The sequence below is a fragment of the Nothobranchius furzeri genome, chromosome 16 (assembly GCF_043380555.1).
Source record: "Nothobranchius furzeri strain GRZ-AD chromosome 16, NfurGRZ-RIMD1, whole genome shotgun sequence".
Taxonomy (NCBI): domain Eukaryota; kingdom Metazoa; phylum Chordata; class Actinopteri; order Cyprinodontiformes; family Nothobranchiidae; genus Nothobranchius; species Nothobranchius furzeri.
In genome coordinates, this window is record NC_091756.1 from 52,989,990 (window position 1) to 53,011,210 (window position 21,221).

General features: G+C 41.2%; 1 protein-coding gene across 3 annotated transcripts in view; it reads right to left on the reverse strand.

Annotated features, from left to right (window-relative positions):
* Positions 1–21,221, reverse strand: part of LOC107387256 (serine-rich coiled-coil domain-containing protein 2) — a 96,881-nt gene that overhangs the window by 38,584 nt on the left and 37,076 nt on the right. For 2 of the 3 annotated variants that reach the window (XM_054749455.2, XM_054749454.2), the window contains exons 3-7: positions 21,009–21,173; positions 20,647–20,811; positions 20,503–20,576; positions 2,976–3,143; positions 517–607 (exon numbers count right to left, since the gene is read on the reverse strand). In XM_054749455.2, the coding sequence (XP_054605430.2) occupies positions 517–607; positions 2,976–3,143; positions 20,503–20,576; positions 20,647–20,811; positions 21,009–21,173 (663 nt within the window). The remainder of the gene's footprint in view (positions 1–516; positions 608–2,975; positions 3,144–20,502; positions 20,577–20,646; positions 20,812–21,008; positions 21,174–21,221) is intronic. The other variant, XM_054749457.2, reaches the window with a different exon arrangement.

Consider the following 21,221-nt stretch of genomic DNA (forward strand, 5'->3'; position numbering starts at 1 on the left):
AATAGAACCGGCGCGTAAAGGCCGCGACATGCTGCTCCTGAGACGCGGCCGACTCGCGCTGCTGACGGCTCCTGTGGAAAAGGTTCTGTTGACCACAGCCGTTCCTATCAGCAGCTATGACGTGCTGCTGCAGTAACGTGCTGCTGACGGCTGCTGTGGAAAGCCGGGGTAACAGTCATGTTTTTGGACTGTGGGAGGAAGCCGGAATACCCAGAGAGAACCCATGCATGCACAGGGAGAACATGCAACCTCCATGCAGAAAGACCCCAGGCTGGGAAGTGAACCCAGGACCTTCTTGCTGCAAGGCAACAGCTCTAACCACTGTGCCACTGTGCAGCCCTCTGTTTATTTCTATACTTTGCAATTGATGAAAATCTGCCAAAACCTGCATCAGCAAGTAGATCGTTGTTCCAACAGGTATTATGCAGCAACAATTCTCTTCTGCGGTCTTTAAAACCCTGTTTGGGTCAGTATTTACTTTATGCAAGTTTGTGACATCTGCACACTCAAACGTACCGCTGTGCAACGACGAATCATCTGGTAAGTCAGAATCCAGCATGAGGTCATCGTCAGCCAGATCACAAGAGTCCAAGTTGTTTAAAATGTCCTAGAACAGAAAAAATATGTTTGAAAAAGTTTGACAGACCTAAAATATTAAACAGCAAACTCCACTTTACAGCCCCACTGCCCACACCATAGAATAAACGATTGTTAGATCTTTTTAACCAGTATTCTCCAGCTGAATCGGTTTCTCTTCCCGTTATTTTAACATTTACCCGACCTCTCTACTGCCGCATCCTGATCTAATCCCAACAACAGAGCAACACTGACCCCTGGTGGTTAAATCAAAGCTTTAACTACAAACAGACAATTTGGTATAAGCTCAAAGAGAAAGACTTCAGAAACCAGTCGAGAGCTCGTTAATGTCCTCAGATCATTAACGGCCTGAGCTCATTTGGATCAATCATTCTCTCACAGCTCATTAACACAGAGGGCAAACTGAGACATGGAGCTCATTAACAGCCTTTCAACAGTACTCAGAAGGTGCATTAACTCCACCCTAGTGAAGGTCTAAGCCTGGATTTGAACCTGGTTATCCTCCTTCTGCTGCAGTTTAAAATTGTTCTATCAGGATCATTTATCAGACCTCAGCTCTTAACGCTTGATGGAAATGGAAATCAGCCTCGTTTACAGTAGATGCAATGAATGCGACAAAAAGAGCTGGTTTCAGCTGATTTTAAATGTAATATTAACAGTAACCAGCTTGAGTTGATGAGATCTGATCAGAATAACTCTGGATGTGTTGAAGTAGATTGCTTATAAGAGTTATACTCTCCTTCCACTCCTGTTTCATCACATTCATGTTTCCACTCTCTCTGCACCTTAGTACAAACTCTTGTAAAAATCACAATGCCCAGAGATTTGTTTTACAAGTACAGTTCCTGACATTAACACAGATGTTGACACATTATTCCTGCTTTAAAAGAGTAAGATCTGCAGCACATTTGAGTCAACTGGATTTAAACAGAAGCACCAGGTCTAGTTGCCATTTATGGTTCATTGGAATGGATTCAGGTTTTCACCTGTTCAGGTAAAAAGTTCAAAGTAAAAATCAGGCTCTGTTGCTTTGTTGACCAGGTAAATGAAAGTAAAACTGTAAAAATGGAAACAATGGTGATTCTGGTTTTTGGACACTGTAGTTGACCAAAGTACATCTCTAAAACTTACTTCCAATCAGTAGCCTGAAGGCTTGTGAAATGTTTCAAACTCTATAAATGTTATAATCAGTTTAAACATTAAAGAGAACAGTAACACTAAATCCTGCATCCTCCCCATATATGTCTATATATAAGCACATATGTTGATGATCCTCCCACAAACAATGGTTTACCTGGGTTGCATTTACTCGACTGGACACCAGAGGGGGCCAGAGAGCTTCCATCGGAACTGGAGCAGCTAATGAAGCTTCTGGTGTGTATTATATAAATGTACCAGAAGGTTAACTTTATTTTTACATTAAAGCTACAAAGTGTTAACATTTGATATATGATGGATTTAAAACGTTAGATCATTAATAAATGCTTTCTTTTTACATCACTGATGACAAACTGGTAACTGAGATAAGTTTTTAGATATGAGCTAAAGCAGCTGAAAGACTTTAAATTAAGTAAATTAGAAAACAAAATATCTCACCTATCAACTACTTTACATAGAGAGAACAGGCTTCCTGGCCCAACTATTGGAAGCAAACTATGACTAGTTTTTATTGCTACTGCTTTCTGGAGCTCAGTGAAGCAGAGGACAGAATAGCTGCAATTCTAAACTTCAACCTTCCTGTCCTGTTGAGCTTTATATTATTATTCTATTATTATAAAATTATACTATTGTGAAGCTGAACAAACATGATGTCACAAAATCAGTGGAGTAATTTACTAAATCTTACAGATGGCCCCGAAAAGCAAACGTTTACCCTCAGATGGTTGCATTTTTTAAAATGCTTTAATCCTCTGTGCAGCAGCACCCCCTGCTGGGGGAGTCTGACTACAGGAAGGAGAGAGCATGTCAGAAATGAAATGTTTGGGGTTTTTTTACACTGATATTTATTTTCTGCTGCATTTGACATGTTAAATATTACATCTATACAGATTACTTGAGCTTGTTCATAATTAAAAATTTTCAAATAGAGAATTGTTTACAACAGCTGAAACCAATGTGTAGAAAACAGAGACAAACATGTCAGAAAACAAAGCACAGAAACATAAAACTGTTATCGCAGTACTGCTACAAATTTGACGAGAGCCTGATGACGAACGTTCATAAGAGCCAGGCTGACTAAATACGATGTAGCCAGTTAAAATATAACCAAAGTCACCTTCTTTCTGTAAAATTCTATTTAATGTTTGACGCTGCAGTGAAAGGTGACGAGCTCTTCAAGAGAATAACAACAAAACGTGGAAGAATAGAATTGAACTCACAACGCTGTTGATGTCAGAGTCAAAGCTCCCAATATGGTGGGTGGTGTTGCTGTGGATGGAGGCCGTTGTTGCAGTGCCCCCTAGAGGCTCCAGACCCTCCTCATCCCACATGTAAGTCCCACCAGACCCACAGCTGTCAGAAGGGGACAGGTCTAGAGATGAACCGCCCTGTTAACGAAAATATTTATAAACTCATTAGGCATTCAGGCTCTGTGTGTGTGTGTGTGTGTGTGTGTGTGTGTGTGTGTGTGTGTGTGTGTGTGTGTGTGTGTGTGTGTGTGTGTGTGTGTGTGTGTGTGTGTGTGTGTGTGTGTGTGTGTGTGTGTGTGTGCGTGCGTGCGTGTGCGTGTGTGTGTGTGTCAGAGACTTTTTCACCACTTAATGAAAAACATATCTGGTGATTCACAAACATCCTTGAAGTCTCAAAACTGGTTTCCATTCCCATGAACAGCTGAAGGTTCTTACTTGTGACTTTATGGAAACTAATAAAGTGAAATTATATCAAATGTACCATAATTATCTGAAACAATGTTTTCAATAATTATTTTCACAGGTGCGTTATTTGTACTTTCATTTTCTTTATCAATAACTTCTGAATGGAATAACTGGACATGTTTAATCAAAAAAGATGTCTGAAGAAAATTACCAGGTTTAAACGTTCTAATATCATTCTCGATTTCAAGCATTTAAGTATCTCAAGCAGCCATAAGGACCCTGACAATATATAATAACCGAATGAGTCTCTAGAAAAACAAACATTTTTATATAGCGCCTCTCAAGATACAAATCACAAGTCTCTTTACAACAACAACAAAATAAAGAGAGAATACCACTTTGGTCGTGTATCAGAATTATGCTAAAAAGAGCAGATGAAAAAGCACCTGTATTATTTATATAGCGGGGACAAAACGTGTGTTTGGAGGACTTGGTCAGAAGCTGAGCACAAGCATTCTGAACCACCTGTAGACCGTTCAGGGAGGTTTTCAGACAAGTGAAAAGAGAGTTGCAGCAGTCGAAGTGTGAGGAGATGAAGGTGTGGATGACTGTCTCAAGTTCAGAGCGGGACAGAATGGGACTCAGCTTAGCAATGTTCCCAGTGTTTCCCCTACATAGGCTCAGGCGTGGTGCTGCGCCACAGATGAAATTCTAGCACCACGCCTACAAGATTCCCCCCACACAGACCCGGGAGATGCACTGAAGATAAACTTTCTGCGCGTGATGAATCACCCCTCTAGACACAAAGGAAAGGCTGGGAGACGTTTAGGAGACACTAGGGGGTGATGAATCAAAGCCAAAATTGTTTAGTCTCCCTTTAAGTTAACTCTACTTATCTGGGTTAGCTGTGTAAATGTACATTTGGAGGTTATCTGCATTAAGGGATTCTTTTACAAGAGCTCAGGGTGTGCTGGAGGGGGAGCAGATGGAGGAGGAACAGTAAAGCCATCAGCACAGAACCTTATGGGATCAGAAGTTTTACCACTGATCCAAAACTCTTGGATTCACTTGAAGATTGAATTGTAGCAGGTTTTTCCACTGATCACTGTGTTCTGAATGAAAGAGTTGGGAGTGGTTAATTTAACAATACAATGTGTTCTGTTCTGGTTTCTCTATGATAAATGACGGGCTGATTTACTAGGCATCTTTTTGTGATAGCACCTGCTGCATCACCCACCTTTTAACTGATTCAAAGCAGAAACCACATCTGTTCATAGCTGAAACTCCTGATGTTTGCACTGTCTACGGGTAGGGAGACTGTGCACCTGCTGCATTCATACAGTAAAAGAAAATTCTAGCTTAATGTTGGAGGTCTGACCTGAATGTAGTTTTGTAAAGCTGGAGGTTTGAATAACTCAGGATTGTTTTAATTAGCCATTTTCAGGACATTAAGGTTTAACATGAGGGCTTGAAATATTTAAAGATAAAACTTTATTGTTTATCTCTGAATTAGAAAGTTTCAGTAATGATTGCTTGGTTTTACATGAACATTGAAATCAGACTCATCGAACAATTTATATCCTCCTTTCTAGACATCCTCTACATTGGTCTAAGTCACAGTGAAAGGAGCCCTAGCAGGCCACTTCCAGCAATGAGATCCCAAAGTTTTCCCAGGCTAGCCTAGAGAAATAATCTTTTCAGTAGATCCTGGGTTGACTCTGAGGCCTCCTGCCTATAGGATATTCACTAAACACACCCCCAGGAGGTATCCCGACCACATACCTTAAAAATCACTTCAGATTCCTTCCTGGATGTCTGAGATCCTCATCCCATCTCCAACTCTGAGCCCAGTAACCCAGCAGAAAAACCTCTTTTGGTAACTTGTGTGTACGATCTTGTTCTTTTGGTCATTACCCAAAGCTCATGTATGGCAAGCCAAATGAGCATTTATTCTGATATCAGGATATCAGCCAGCATTGTCATGAACATGTAAGCCATTTCTGTCCACTAGTTAACTAGTTAGACATGTTTGTGTCAACTAGTTAAATAGTGACAGCCTAAAAGTCAACTAGTTAACTAGTAAGGCCTAAATTCTCTCTAGTTAACTAGTTAAAATGTTTCATATCTTACTAGTTAACTAGTATTGCTCAGTGTGTTCACTAGTTAACTAGTGGACAGATCAATGTCCACTAGTTAACTAGTTAAAACACATTTAGTTTTTACTAGTCAACTAGTAAGGTACAAAAACTTGTACTAGCTGACTACTGAATGTAAAAATCCCACTTGTTAACTTTGCCCAATTTGGCCAGCCGCTTGAGCATTAATTCTGATATGTTGTCAACAGGTCAACTAGTTAACTAGTGAGGGTCAAACTGTACACGCTAGTTAACTAGTGAACACATTTTGACCTTCACTAGTTAACTAGTTGACACAAAAATGGCTCATTAGTTAACTAGTAAAGGCCAAAATGCATACCAGTCAGCTAGTTGAAGGTATTTGTGTCTCACTAGTTAACTAGTCAGGGTCAAAATGAGCCCACCAGTTAACTAGTGGGAGACGGAAATGTTCACTAGTTAACTAGTGAACACATTTTGGCTTCACTAGTTAACTAGGTGACACAAAAATGGCTCACTAGTTAACTAGTAAAGGCCAAAATGCATACCAGTCAGCTAGTTGAAAGTTTTTGTGTCTCACTAGTTAACTAGTGATGGCCAAAATGTGCACACCAGTTAACTAGTGACAGAAGAAATGCCCACTAGTTGACAAGTGAACACATTTTGGCTTCCTAGTTAACTAGGTGACACAAAAATGGCTCACTAGTTAACTAGTAAGGGCTAAAATGCATACCAGTCAGCTAGTTGAAGGTTTTTGTGTCTCACTAGTTAACTAGTGACAGTTCAAAGTGTCCACATGTTCACTAGTGAAGGCAAAACTCCTAACTAGTTAAGTAGTTGGAGTAGGTCAGTGCCACTAGTTAACTAGTGAACCATTAATGACTCACTAGCTAGCTAGTTGATTGTAGCAGGCTCACTAGTTACCTAGTTGATGCATCCATTGTCCAAACTAGTTAACTAGTGAGGACATAAATGTATACTAGTAAACTAGTTCAAGCCTACATTCACACTAGCTAGCTAGTTGCACAGAATTCTAATTAGGAGGCAGAGAATTTCTCAAATTGAGGCTTTCTATTGGCTCACTATGTTAAAATAAAATATGACAACCAATCACAGTGTGGAATTTTGCAAAATCCAACCCCAAACATTTGCATGCGGCACACAAGTTAACATGCTGGCCAGAGGAACCTCAGCTAGTGAACTAGTAGTGGCTTCAGTGTGACAATTACATGTAAACTTGTGAAGGCGGAACTGCTCACTAGTTAACTAGAGAGGGTACAAATGTCCACTAGTTAACTAGTGAGGTGCAAAATAAGTGTCACTAGTTCACTAGTGGGCCCCAAAACGCCCACAAGTTAACTAGTAAGGTGCGGATATGCTCACTAGTTAACTAGTGAGGTGCAGATTTGCTCACTAGTTAACTAGTGCACCCTTAAGCGCCCACTAGTTAACTAGTAAGGTGCAAAAAAGCATCACTAGTTAACTTGTAAAGTGCAGATATGCTCACTAGTTAACTAGTGGGCCCCAAAACACCAAATAGTTAACTAGTAGGGTGCGGATTTGCTCACTAGTTAACTAGTGAGGCGCAGATATGCTCACTAGTTAACTAGTGACGTGCGGATTTGCTTACTAGTTAACTAGTGAGGCGCAGATATGCTCACTGGTTAACTAGTGAGGTGCGGATTTGCTCACTAGTTAACTAGTGAGGTGCGGATTTGCTCACTAGTACCTCACTAGTTAACTAGTGAGCATATCTGCACATCACTAGTTGATTTGCTCACTAGTTAACTAGTTACATCTAAAAACACATACAAGCTGACCATTTTTGTCCACTAGTTAACTAGTGGAACAATTGAAATTTCACCACTTTACATGTGTGGCAGTGCAGCAGCTCACTAGTTAACTAGTGCCTGAAACACAAATTATGCATATTCTAATGAGAAGGCGGGCAGAAGACTCCTGTTGGGTATAAGAATCCCACCCAGTCTAAAACGTATGTGCTGTGGCCTCACAATCACATATTGATGGGTGTCCCTGAGCGCCAAGGCTTGCACTCATTAGTCATGGTTTGACACCTACTGGTTGGTCGTTGCGGCGGGTTCGAATCCAGCAGATGGCATTCCGCAATTGCTGTAACATTATTTATTTTCTCTTTGTGTTGTAATGTTCAAAGTTTTATTGTTTTACTGCTTTTATTCCCCCCTCCCAAATCAAGTAAAGCACCTTGTTTGGTGTAGTGTAAGGGAGATCAGTTGGCGAGTTCAAGTCCCATTGAGGAGAATTGGAATTTAGTGTGCCAGCAATTTTATTGTAGTTCATTTTTGTTTGGTATTGAAAGTTTGGTATTGAAAAAGGCTATATTAAAAATAATTTATATATATATATATATATATATATATATATATATATATATATATATATATATATATATATATAATTTTATATATATATATATATATATCTCCATCCATCCATCCACCCATCTTCCCAAGAAATAGATCAAATGACACTGAGGGAAAAAACTGTGGTTATTTTGGAGAGGGTGCTCGCTGCAAAACCACAAAGGCGGAGCTGCACCCCGCCCATTCACGCAAACTCAGCCTAGCCCACTGACTTCCGTTTTTGTTTTCAACTTTATCGCAAACTGACCTGACCCACATGAATTACGGCTGTTACTAGTTTACAGTCGTTAATGCTATGTTCTATGCTCCAATTAAACAAGATAAATATAACTTGCTACATGACAAAGACTGAATATATCTCGAAATGAAAAGGTTTCTTTTAGCGAATATCTGCCTACAGCTGGTCTAATAAAAGTGGTGTACAACAGCACTTCAGTCTATTGAATGGGTTCTGGTGGTCTAGTGGTAAAATCGTCTGAGTTGGTTTTTGCTTTCCCCTCAGCTGTTGCTGGTTCGATTCTCGGTGGGGTCGTCAGCAGTCTATTTAGCCAGCTGATACATTCAATTTGTTTATATTTTAGTTGTAATGTTTATTTTCAGCAAAATATTTATGTCGCTAAAAGTTCTTTGAATTTGGTCATTCCTAAACAGCATTTTAGTTGAAACTCTGCTCACAAATGGACTCATACTGGCTAAATAAACGAATAAATAAATAAAAAAAACACATTATATGTTAAACAGTATACCAGTAAATTGTTGTAAACATAGTACTGGCAAGTGTAGCTAGAAATGAAGAAAAGAGGTTGTAAACTACCTAAAACTTACACTACTGGGAGGCGAAACAGCATGTCAACCTGACTCCATAACCACTACACCACCACATCTGTTATAAATCAAGTGGCGTTACATGTAATTGTGCTTCCCAGTGTGTCTCTGAGATGGGATGTATGGTTTATTGGCGGTGTCTCAGTAGAAGTCATTTCAGAAATAATTTGTCAGAAAATTCACAGAATATCCAGATTTGAGAACCAAGACCAGACCCGCTTCGGGGGAGGAGACCAAATTGAAGCTGAGATGGGAGGAAAATGCATGAATGAGGCTAAAAATGGCTTTGGCGTGTTTCTTATGAGGAAATGACAATATAACATGATTAAAAGTCCCAAAAGTTTGATTTTTAATTATATGGAACCTTTACAAAAACTGTTCAATTAACTTCTCAACTCCGTCCTCAATCTCGCATTTTTTAGCTACAACAACCTCTTTGGTTCCAGAATGCTATCAAGTCTGACAACTGGAAGGAATTAGACTGACTCTAATGGAATGGGCGGGGCTGATTCTGGAATGGGCGGGGCTGACTCTGGTGCAGCTCCACCTTCTGGTGCAGCTCCGCCTTTGTGGTTCTGCAGCAAGCACCACTTGTTATTTTGAGCTAGTACCAGAAGACAGTGTAACCTTTTTTAGTTCTCTCCAGTCAAAACAAAACTTTAGACTTTTTTCTTTTTTTTAATTTAACAGGGAACAGCAATCAATTGAACAGGGAACTGCAACCAGTAGTCACACAACAAAATAAAATCACACAAACAAAATAAAGTTACTCTCCTCTTTTCTTGGTGTCTGAAAAGGGCAGGGAAAACCATCAGACTCCAGTCACCCATCGAATGGACTCTTCACCCTCCTGCCCTCTGGGAAGCGCTACAGGAGCCTATGGACTAAGACTACCAGGTCCCGAAACAGTTTCTTCCCCACAGCTGTCAGACTCCTAAACTCTGCCTGCTGACATAACACCCCAAACCAGCAGCACCCTACATAAACTCTGTAGAAACAAGAAAGCTCCGCAAATCGATGCAGAGCGTCGCGGGATATGCCTGACTGGTCATATATATTACCTCTCATGACACTGACCTCTGACCCTATGAGCTTGTGTATGTGATGAGTTTATTTACCTTTGATAGGGAGTTATGACCTCTGATTTTGTCCAAATCCTTCAACCCGTTCAGGAGATATTGCACACAAAAGCCAAATTTTCATATATACGGCCTCACACAACCTTGACCTTTGACCCTATGAGGTTTTGTACCTCATGAGTTTATTTACCTTAGATAGGGAGTTCTCACCTGCGATTTGGTCAAAGTATTTCAACCTGTTCAGAAGATATTGCACACAAAAAACAATTTTTCATATATACGGCCTCACACGACCTTTACCTTTGACCCTATGAGGTTGTGACCTGATCAGTTTATCTACCTTTGATAGGGAGCTATCACCTCTGATTTGGTCAAAATCATTCAACCCGTTCAGGCAATTTTTGATATATATATATATGACCTCACACGACCTTGACCTTTGACCCTATGACCTTGTGTTCCTAATCAGTTCATGTACCCTTCATAGTAATAAAATACACAGGCGAGGGTCCGACTCTCTGGAGGACGCCATGTTGGATTCTATGTTTATTTAGCTGTATTTGTGGTTTTGCTGGTGGTTTTTGACTCCTTTGAAAACTGTGCAACAACACTCTTCTTCTTCCTTTTCTTGTGTGTTATTTGGCGGATGGCACTCAACATAAAAAGATGCATTTCTCAAACAATTAATGTATTGGAGCGTGAACCAGAGTCATTAATCTCATATCCTAATTTGAGAGTTACAGCTAGAGTCCAGAGGGTTTTGTTGGCTTTATAAGCATTAGTTAGTAAGGTCCTCACTTGAACAAAAAATACAGCTTGTTTGCAGTGACTTTGGTATTTACTACCCCCTATTGCCAGAAATCTACACACTTTCCCTTTAAGCACGTTGTCTCTTTAAGACTGGTCCTGGGTGACATTGGAGTTTACAGCGAGGCCGTAGAAATTCTCTGTCTGGATATTTATTGTGGAGATTAATGGACTAAAATGGTTTGCTGCACCGTGACTGTCTTTTCCTTTATTTGGAGAGTAAAAACTATATTTTGGTTTTTAAATGCTGCCGCTGCACCGTGTTAAGAAATCATATTACTGGTTGGTTCGAAATGGGTTGAAATGTTCACATTTCTTCTTTGCTTTACATGCTGATCACTAAAGCGTGCTTTAATTAATATTGCGTTTTCGTAAAACGTAAGAGCAAACAAGGGGGATTTTAATTGACAAAAATAATAAAAACAGCACATTTCCAAGCCAACTGCGGTTAACAGTGGCACGTCGGCTTGAAAAATATCTCCTTTTTGCCGTAAATAACACACATTTCATAGCTGTTGTGGGTTATGTATGTGTTCATCAGTGCTTGAGAATTGTAACTTTGGGGAGCGGGTCGTAATTGTGGGCTTTTAATGCGGTGCTGTCTGTGGCGAGGTGTTGGTAGGGTCTGATCGGAGCTGCAGCCAGAGCGTTTCTCCCCACCAGCGGCTGCTGGGAGCTGGTCCACGGTGAAGCAGCCCACGCAGCCGAACGAGGGCTTCCCGGCTAAGAGCTGACCGCAGCGGCCCCGACGACCGCGGGCCAGCGACCCGAGAAATAACATGGGGAGTCCTGCTGCTGCCTGCTGTTGTTTGTTTTCCGTAGTAAATACCTGAATATGCAGAGACTCAACAGGTCATTCAGTTGTATGGTATCATTCAGATGATCAAATGAAATGTTGCAACATTAATATCAGTTTACCTGATCTTGATCAATAATCACATTGATGAATTGGTGCATGAATAACTACAAACCCTGCTTCCTGCAGCAGCTTTTTCTGCTCTAGATTTATGATCTGTTATTTGTATATGTCAACGAATAAGACGGAAATGGCATTAATTATTTAGATTTATTTGTGGATTTTTTGTCGATGTTAACCCTGTTGTGTCTCAGTTCATGAAGCTGTTTTCAATGTTTCCCGCGATGCGAGCAGCTGATTGTGCAGCAGATGGCCGCGGACATGATCAATTTCGAAGTGCTGGTTCTGGATCAAGAGAAAGCCTGCTGTGCTGTGCCGATGATTTTATTTTGCGAGGATGGATTGAGGAAGGGGGACACACATGCTTAAATATCGACTGTCGGCAATAATCAGATTCATACTCATAAAATACTTGTTTACATGTTTTGTGTGTGTGTGTGTGTGTGTGTGTGTGTGTGTGTGTGTGTGTGTGTGTGTGTGTGTGTGTGTGTGTGTGTGTGTGTGTGTGTGTGTGTGTGTGTGTGTGTGTGTGTGTGTGTGTGTGCGTGCGTGTGTAACTCTGCCCAGTAATCCGTTACGTATTTTGTTTCTTGTTGACATAAATACAAAAATTATGCAAAAGAAAAGAAGTGAAATAATGTACAAAACTAAAGTATATTAACCAGGATCGAACCCGCGACCTTCGCCATTGCAGGCGAACGCGTTAGTCACTAGACCACCAGCACCAGATGCTAAATCTCTTCGCAAATTTATCCCTTCAAAACACCATGAGTGCTGGCAGGCTTTACAGCAACATATGTAAAATAGAGCCTTTTTTATTATTATAAACTTGTCGCTTCCGTACAAATGTGAAACAATATATCTGACGGAGATTTCTGCGGAGTTTCTGCACTTTCCTGTCAACAGAAACAGACATGCTGTCTGCCGCTGCCTTCCGCCTCCAGGCTTTTTCAGACTAATAACTGAAAACTAAAGACTGTACACGTTAACTGAACAAAGATTACAGCAATACACCACAACTTTCTCGCTACAAATGTCGTCAAAACATATTTATATGCTCAAACAATCTTAGTTTATCAAATTTTCTCTTAGAACAGCCTGAACAGAGTCCGCCATACTTTCTCTGTTTCTCAGTCCTAAATGGACCAATCACATTGCTGTTCTGCATTTCTTCATTTGCATGTAAAGGCCAGATTTGCTCACTAGCTAACTAGTGAGCAGTACAGCGGTCGAACTAGTTAACATGTTACACAGAATGCCAGCCAAGTGTGTATTTATTCAAATTCCACAAATTTACTAGTTTTAGGGGCATTTTTCTGCAGCTAGTTAACTAGTGACAGTGTTTTGTGTTCACTACTTAACATGTAAGGCTCAGTTTGCCCTCTATAAGCTACTGAGAAAAAAATTTAATGCAGATATGCTCACTAGTTAACTAGTGAGTGCTTCCTGTTCCATTACAAGTGAACTAGAAAGGCCAAATATGTCAACTAGTTAACTAGTGAAGGTAAATTTGTCACTAGTTAACTAGTAAGAACACATTTTTACATAACAAGTAAACTAGATTGCTCCAAAAACAGCAACTAGTGTGCGTCTTGTGTGCACTAGTTAACTAGTGAGCATATCTGCACCTCACTAGTTAACTAGTGAGCATATCTGCACCTCACTAGTTAACTAGTGAGCAAATCCGCACCTCACTAGTTAACTAGTGAGCAAATCTGCACCTCACTAGTTAACTAGTGAGCAAATCCGCACCTCAATAGTTAACTAGTGAGCAAATCCGCACTTCACTAGTTAACTAGTGAGCAAATCCGCGCCTCACTAGTTAACTAGTAAGCAAATCCGCACCTCACTAGTTAACTAGTGAGCATATACGCACCTCACTAGTTAACTAGTGAGCAAATCCGCACCCTACTAGTTAACTAGTTGGCGTTTTGGGGCCCACTAGTTAACTAGTGAGCATATCTGCACTTTACAAGTTAACTAGTGATGCTTTTTTGCACCTTACTAGTTAACTAGTGGGCGCTTTAGGGCGCACTAGTTAGCTAGTGAGCAAATCTGCACCTCACTAGTTAACTAGTGAGCAAATCCGCACATCACTAGTTAACTAGTGAGCATATCTGTGCCTCACTAGTTAACTAGTGAGCAAATCCGCACCCTACTAGTTAACTTGTTGACATTTTGGGGCCCACTAGTTAACTAGTGAGCATATCTGCACTTTACAAGTTCACTAGTGATGCTTTTTTGCACCTTACTAGTTAACTAGTGGGCGTTTTAGGGTGCACTAGTTAACTAGTGAGCAAATCTGCACCTCACTAGTTAACTAGTGAGCATATCCGCACCTTACTACTTAACTTGTGGGTGATTTGGGGCCCACTAGTGAACTAGTGACACTTATTTTGCACCTCACTAGTTAACTAGTGGACATTTGTACCCTCTCTAGTTAACTAGTGAGCAGTTCCGCCTTCACAAGTTTACATGTGTCACACTGAAGCCACTACTAGTTCACTAGCTGAGGTTCCTCTGGCCAGCATGTTAACTTGTGTGCCGCATGCAAATGTTTGGGGTGGGATTTTACGAAATTCCGCACTGTGATTGGTTGTCATATTTTATTTTGACACAGGGAGCCAATAGAGAGTCTTAATTTGAGAAATTCTCCGCCTCCTAATTAGAATTCTGCGCAACTAGCTAGCTAGTGTGAATGTAGACTTGAACTAGTTTACTAGTATACATTTATGTCCTCACTAGTTAACTAGTTTGGACAATGGATGCATCAACTAGGTAACTAGTGAGCCTGCTGCCATCAACTAGCTAGCTAGTGAGTCATTAATGGTTCACTAGTTAACTAGTGGCACTGACCTACTCCAACTAGTTAACTAGTTAGGAGTTAAGCCTTCACTAGTTAACTAGTGTGCACATTTTGGCCATCAATAGTTAACTAGTGAGACACAAAAAACCTTCAACTAGCTGACTGGTATGCACTTTGGCCTTTACTAGTTAACTAGTGAGCCATTTATGTGTCAACTAGTTAACTAGTGAAGCCAAAATGTGTTCACTAGTTAACTAGTGCACATTTATGTCTACCACAAGTTAACTAGTGTGCACATTTTGGCCATCACTAGTTAACTAGTGAGACACAAAAACCTTCAACTAGCTGACTGGTGTGCATTTTGGTCTTTACTAGTTAACTAGTGAGCCATTTATGTGTCAACTAGTTAACTAGTGAAGCCAAAATATGTTCACTAGTTAACTAGTGCGCATTTATGTCTACCACAAGTTAACTAGTGTGCACATTTTGACCCTCACTAGTTAACTAGTGAGACAAATACCTTCAACTAGCTGACTGGTATGCATTTCTGCTTTTACTAGTTGACTAGTGAGCAGTTTTTGTGTCAACTAGTTAACTACTGAAGCCTAAATGTGTTCACTAGTTAACTAGTGCGCATTTCTGCTGTCACTAGTTAACTAGTGGGCACATTTTCACCCTCGATATTTAACTAGTTGACACAAACATGCCTAACTAGTTAACTAGTGGACAGAAATGGCTTACATGTTCATGACAATTCTGGCTGATATCCTGATATCAGAATAAATGCTCATTTGGCTTGCCATACTCATGACCATAGGGGATGACTAGAATAACGATTCACCAGCAAACAGAGTTTCTCTTGCTTCCTCTTCACCAAAACAAATTGGTTCAACATCCCCATCACTGCAGAAGTTTCTCCAATCCACCTGCTCCCTCCTTCCCTCCTCTCCCCCTGAGCCAGAATTGGCCATCGACAAGGTCTGGGACAAAAACAAAATTTGCTGGACGATTTATTGTCCAACAAATTATTGATGATAAACGATATTATTGTTGACATTATCGAGACCAAAATAACCACTTATGTAATGTTAATATATCATAATAATGCAAGTACAGCCTTTAAAATGCAACAAATATACCTTTTTTTAACATTGGAATGTCCAGAACCAAAACTTCTAAATAAATAAATTAAACTAAAAACTAAAATAAAATAAAAGACTCTCCCTCTGTTAGAAAATGTTGCAACAAAAACAATAAAATAGACCCTGTTGTTATTGATTGCAGATAATTTCTGAAAATACCAATCTGTAGCCTCCTTCACAAGTTTATTCCTGTAAAGGACATGTTCAACCTTGTTTTTTATCCATCCTTTTGACTCTTGCTCTGCTTCAACTTCAGCTGTAGCAACGCGAGCCATACACCCAAAATGGCGCTAAGGGGGCGTGGTTGACATGCAGGCCCCATGTCTGACAAAGACCGATATATCGAAGCTGTTAAAATTATCGAGTTCATTTTCATCTATTGTACGTTTAATAGATTCAGACCTGCCAACCTTGTCAAAAAAATTTAAGTACCATTTGTGCGGCATTTTTTCGCAGACTTTTGCAACTCCATTGCTTTTCACTCTGTAATCTCCCCATTAATTGGATGGAAAATTTTATACACACACACACACACTTGTTCATAGTTCTAATTTTGACTAGTAAGGTTATAGACATTTTTTCAGTTTGACCCGACCTCAAAGTATCATGTATTTTTATATTAAACAGTAAAACTCTAAAGTTTCCTTATATAATATTTGTGCTTATACAAGTTACTTGCATTAAATTATTTCAATACAAATTAATAAAAAAAACATGTATTTTAGGTAATTATTTCTTTTGTGAATTGCAACAGGTGTTTCTGTTCTCAAGAAATTGGCTTAAAGCACATATGCACACATCACCAGGGCTAATTTACCTTAAATTACCTGCAGCTCCCTGGTAGCTTATGTCCACATCATAATTGCAGATTGTACAAAATGCATGGTGAGGTTGTTTAGAGGGTCACAAGTGTAGTGTCATGAATGTCCTGTTTTGACCTAAAGGTCATGATCTGCTGTGTCTGCTCGAGCAGAGACATAAAGTCTCTGACAGGCTAATCTACATGAGATAGTGGCCAAGGTCTTTCATGCACTCTGCTCATTTGAACTGCTTCACCTTTGTTACAGCGAAGACGAAGAACTATTTTGATCAATTCATAATCAACAACTTTGTTAATTACCAATAATAATGTGAGCCCAATGTTCAATCAATCCGTGAAATGACAATGCTATTACTTGATATTATAATCCTGTGATCAGTAGTATTTTACAAGTTTTTATAATCTTGGACATTTGCACTAGACACGTAATGCTAAAGTCACACGACACATTTCCTTTCGTCTGACCCAATCAGAACCTTTGTTTCTGGGGCTGGGCGTGGTTATCCGTGGTGTTTGTATAAACCCTCTTTTTGCATGTCAAATTCTGATTCGCCAGTAAACCTAATTATGACAATTATAAAAACCATCCCACGCCACCCTCTCTTTAGTTCAAGCATTCTAGAGAAGTCTCGGACAGGCCATCCGGACTTCCTCTTCAGCCATAAAGAACCTCAGACAAGCTGGATAAAATCTGTTGCAAGTTACAACTGACCGTAACGGTTCCTTCAGAATAAAAACTGAACCTCATGACCCCTTCAGGGTCTCGGAGGTGTCAGTGATAACCTGTCATGACCTGGAAGCATTCCAAGACTAGTTTGGTTGGCACCGCTGCTTTTATACCGGCTTCGGTACCAAAGTGGGTCCACAAGGACCTTGGCATTCTGGATCTGATCGGAGGCTTCCCCTGGGTACGTAGACCGACAGATGGCGTTTCATGTGTGTTATAAATCTCCTACTAAAACTTAGAGCGAAATATTCACTCCCACTCAGAACTACTACTTCTCCGGATCCGCTGGTTCTGAATAACATTCCACACACACACCATCGTTCATTTCACGTCTCATTCCACCTTAGTTCCATCAGTACACAGAGTGTTTTAAGTTAGTCTTGTTTAAATTGTGTAGAAATAAATTTCTTAACTATTTCAAACCTGACTCTCTCTCTCTCTCTCTCTCTCTCTCTTTACTTGGAGTTAATACGAAGTGTTGCTTAATCCCTGCAATAAAAAGTTCGGATCATCAGGTTAAAATAGTCAAAGATCCATCAGATTGATATTTCATATTTCTATGGAATCTCACATTTTATGGTTCATAAGTAAGATGAAAACGACTCATTCTTTACACAAGCATGGCCACTGTTCTTGATATTTGGACAAAAACTTCTGAGACACATGGTCCCTCTTCTTTTTGGGCAGGTCTGCTAACCAATCCCTCCCTGTCTGCTTCTCCCTCATCTGCCATAGCATGAGTTGCAAAACGAGCTGCGAAAAAATACATAATGGCTGCATGTTTAAACTGTATGAATAATCACATTCCTCCTTATATACAGGCCAAATCTATCTGCAATGGATAAAGGTGAAAACACACACACACCTGCTTCTTTCTCTTAAGTCGCAGATTTTTTTTTCATTCAGATTTCGGCTTGAATATTCAACAGTGAAAGTAACGTTACACGTTCACATTTACCAAAAGACTGCCGGTCCCGCCCGCTGACACACACACGTGCACACGCACGTGCGCACACACACACACACACACACACACTGTTGTGGAAATTTTTATGTTTATTAATTCTTGATCATTGATTCAATCAACTGAATGTAATATGTATTGCTCTATGCCTCTTTGCATGCCCACTTATTCAGACAAACCCACACAAGCCACACACATTTTTGACTTCCCAAACACACACACACTCTCTCACTTTCATTCCTTTCTTATCTCTTGGTATAAATAAACTCTGTAACCAGATGTTCGGGGCATTTTGCCTCGTGCATTGTGCCACAGTTATAACTGTTTGACTTGTCTGTTCATTGTCTCCTTTTTCTCTTCGACTACAGGAAATGGGTTATTGATAAACATATTGATAAAATCCATGACATTATTTGGTCCTTCGAGCTGGGGTCCCATCACCTCGCGGCGCCAAGGACTGATGCCGGAGAAATGTTGACAACCTAAATCTCCTCAGGCGCTGAGTTTTGCTGGGGGTCGGTGAGGTCTTGAAGTCAATAGGAGGAATGCGGATCCACAAACTCAAGCCCTGGAGTGGAGATTTGGTGAGACAAGTTTGTTTCTTGTCGTTTTGTCTTGTGGTACCGAAAGAAAATCCTAGGTAACCAGGGGTTAAATCTGTTGGTTCGCCGGAAGGGACTTTAAAACAGATTCCTGGAGTGCTGTTTTGGTATGGTTACAAGAATGCACTAGAGCGGGGGAGAGAAAGATAAACAGATTCCGGGAATGCTATATTGACTTGGTTTTTTGGGCGTTTTTGCCGAAGTATAAACGTTACCCTGGTGTGATAAAGTTATAAATGATAAATGAGAAAGTGTACCGTGTGATAACTAAGAGGTTAAATTGGTTTTTGGGCGTTTTGACCTGGAATATAAGCACAGCTTTGTTTTGGCCTGGCCTTTGGGCGTTTTGCCTTGAATAGAGACGCTACTCCAGTTATCGATTGCTTGTCTTAGATGTTGTCTGCTTTAACTGTTGTTTGGATAAATGAGAGAGTGTATGGATTTGCTTTGTATGTGTGGTACCTATGTATGGGGGAATAAGAACTCACAAACACCTTTTGAATGAAGATGGTACATTGAAATGTAAACCCAGCAAATGGGGAAATGATCAGAAAATCATCAGAGGATTGGTGGAAAACATGTTTCGCTGGTATTTTGGTAACTGCCAATGTGTTGTACTTGCAGGGTAACCTTAAAGTGAGATAACACGAGAGAAAAATGAGAAAATTACAAATGAACTATCAGGATTATGGTTACGTGGATGAACAGAGTGGTGGAGAGAAAGAAAAAGGTTGAAAATGTGAAACAGCACATCCAACGGCATTTGGCAGGGGGATTTCTCAGCCTCATCCCAAGTGCCGATGCCCACTTCCAATTTTAAACTGCACTTGGACACTGAGGGCTATGGGTGCAAGTGGGGTGGTGTGGTGGCATCAGCTGGCATAGGCCAGACGATGCCCGCACTGCCCGCTCACCACAGCCATGGAATACACCTCATCAACACTCACCAACACCATATTGGAGCAGGCGGAGGGAGACTAGGGGTCTTAGCACACCTCTGTTGTCGCTTGGCTTCCTGGGGCTGGAGGCTAGGAGGGAGATCCGGCCATCCGGTTGGGGTCTGGTGTGGTGGATTGCTGTGCTCAGTGTTGGGTGGGGGAGCCTGCTCATCAGCACCCCAGCAGAAAGGGTCGAACTCTTGGAACCGGTAATGGTTGTACCCCATGTGCAGCAGTACCAGGACCAGAGTGAATAGGGTGTGTATGGAGAGCATGAGTGGGTGTCCGGCATGCATTTTTGTAAGTCTTTGGTTGTATGTGTATGTGTGAGCATGAGGGAGGAAGTGTATGACTGTGTTTGTGTATGACTGTGTATGTCAGGTGGGGCCTTTGACTCCTCCCTTCTTCTGGGACTTCTTTTGGTGATATAGATCTCTGTCTCCCCTCTCCCTGCCACACCTGGTGTGGAGTGTGGTGCCTTGGTCTGCCTGGGTCGTGGCTCCCAGGTAAGGGAGTTTAAGATTTTTGGCATCTGCCTGACCAATCCCGGTGGCTGCCTGGTGGGGTCTGGGTCCCTGGACACTGCTGGGTCCCCAGCGGGGGTGGTCGCCCCTGGGTCCCGGGTCATTGGGTACCGGGTCATTGGGTACCGGGCTCTGCCGGCTAGGGGGTGGGAGGCTGCGGGCGGGCCTGTGGGCTTACCGCCGATATCTCCCGGGACTCTGCCGGCTGCTGGTTGTGGCCCCCCGGGGCGATCCTCTGCTAGGTTCATCACTAGGCGTTAGGAACACAGAAGGCCATCCACCCTACAGCCCCAGACCCTAACCCTACACCCACAGATCTTAACCCTACCCTCACAGACAGAAGGTGCATCAGCAGACACAGTCACAGAGCTGTATGCAAAACCAAATCACCAAAAGAAAGTTTAAACACAAGTTGTGTTGAGGTACCTGTTCATGGTAGTTTGGCTGGCTGGACTTTCTCCGGCGGGAGAGTTGGTTGAGTCTATGCTCCTCCTTCTCACCTGAGCACAAACAGAGATTTTTTTTAGTTTAAAGACTTTCTAACCTGAACCTTATTCCTACAAAACTCACCTCTGTCAATCCAGTCCATGCCATCATCTAGAAAACACAGTCCTGTTGCCTTGGTGACACTGGTGACTGCCTCCTCATCATCCAACCGGGTGCATGAATGGTCGAGTCCAGAGTCTTCCTCTTCATTTTTGGATGAAAACAGCAGAATCCCAGCTGACCCATTTCCTGGTAATGTGAGAACAGAAGAATATGTTCAAGTGAAACCAAACATAATAATTGTTGGACAGTCTGCTTTGATTACTGCCAGTCTTGCTGGTTTTACTGATCTGATGTTGGTTAAAGTCCTGCTTCCAGAGCAGTCACCTTTAAAAAAATACATCCCAAAAATTAGTCAAAAACAGCAACTTTTTCATTGATATTACCGAGGTTGTCGAAGTCATCCATGTACTCCTGACTGATGTCGTTTCTATCGAAAGAGGAGGTGGAAGACAAGGACATGTCCTCCAGTGTCTCACCTATAATAGATGCCTCCCTCTGGGACACAAAGTCCCCTGAGAGCCCCTCTGGACCATCTGGGGTGTTTTCTGCTGGGAGATCAGAAAAGATTAAATGAAACCACTATTTGAGTCTTGAGG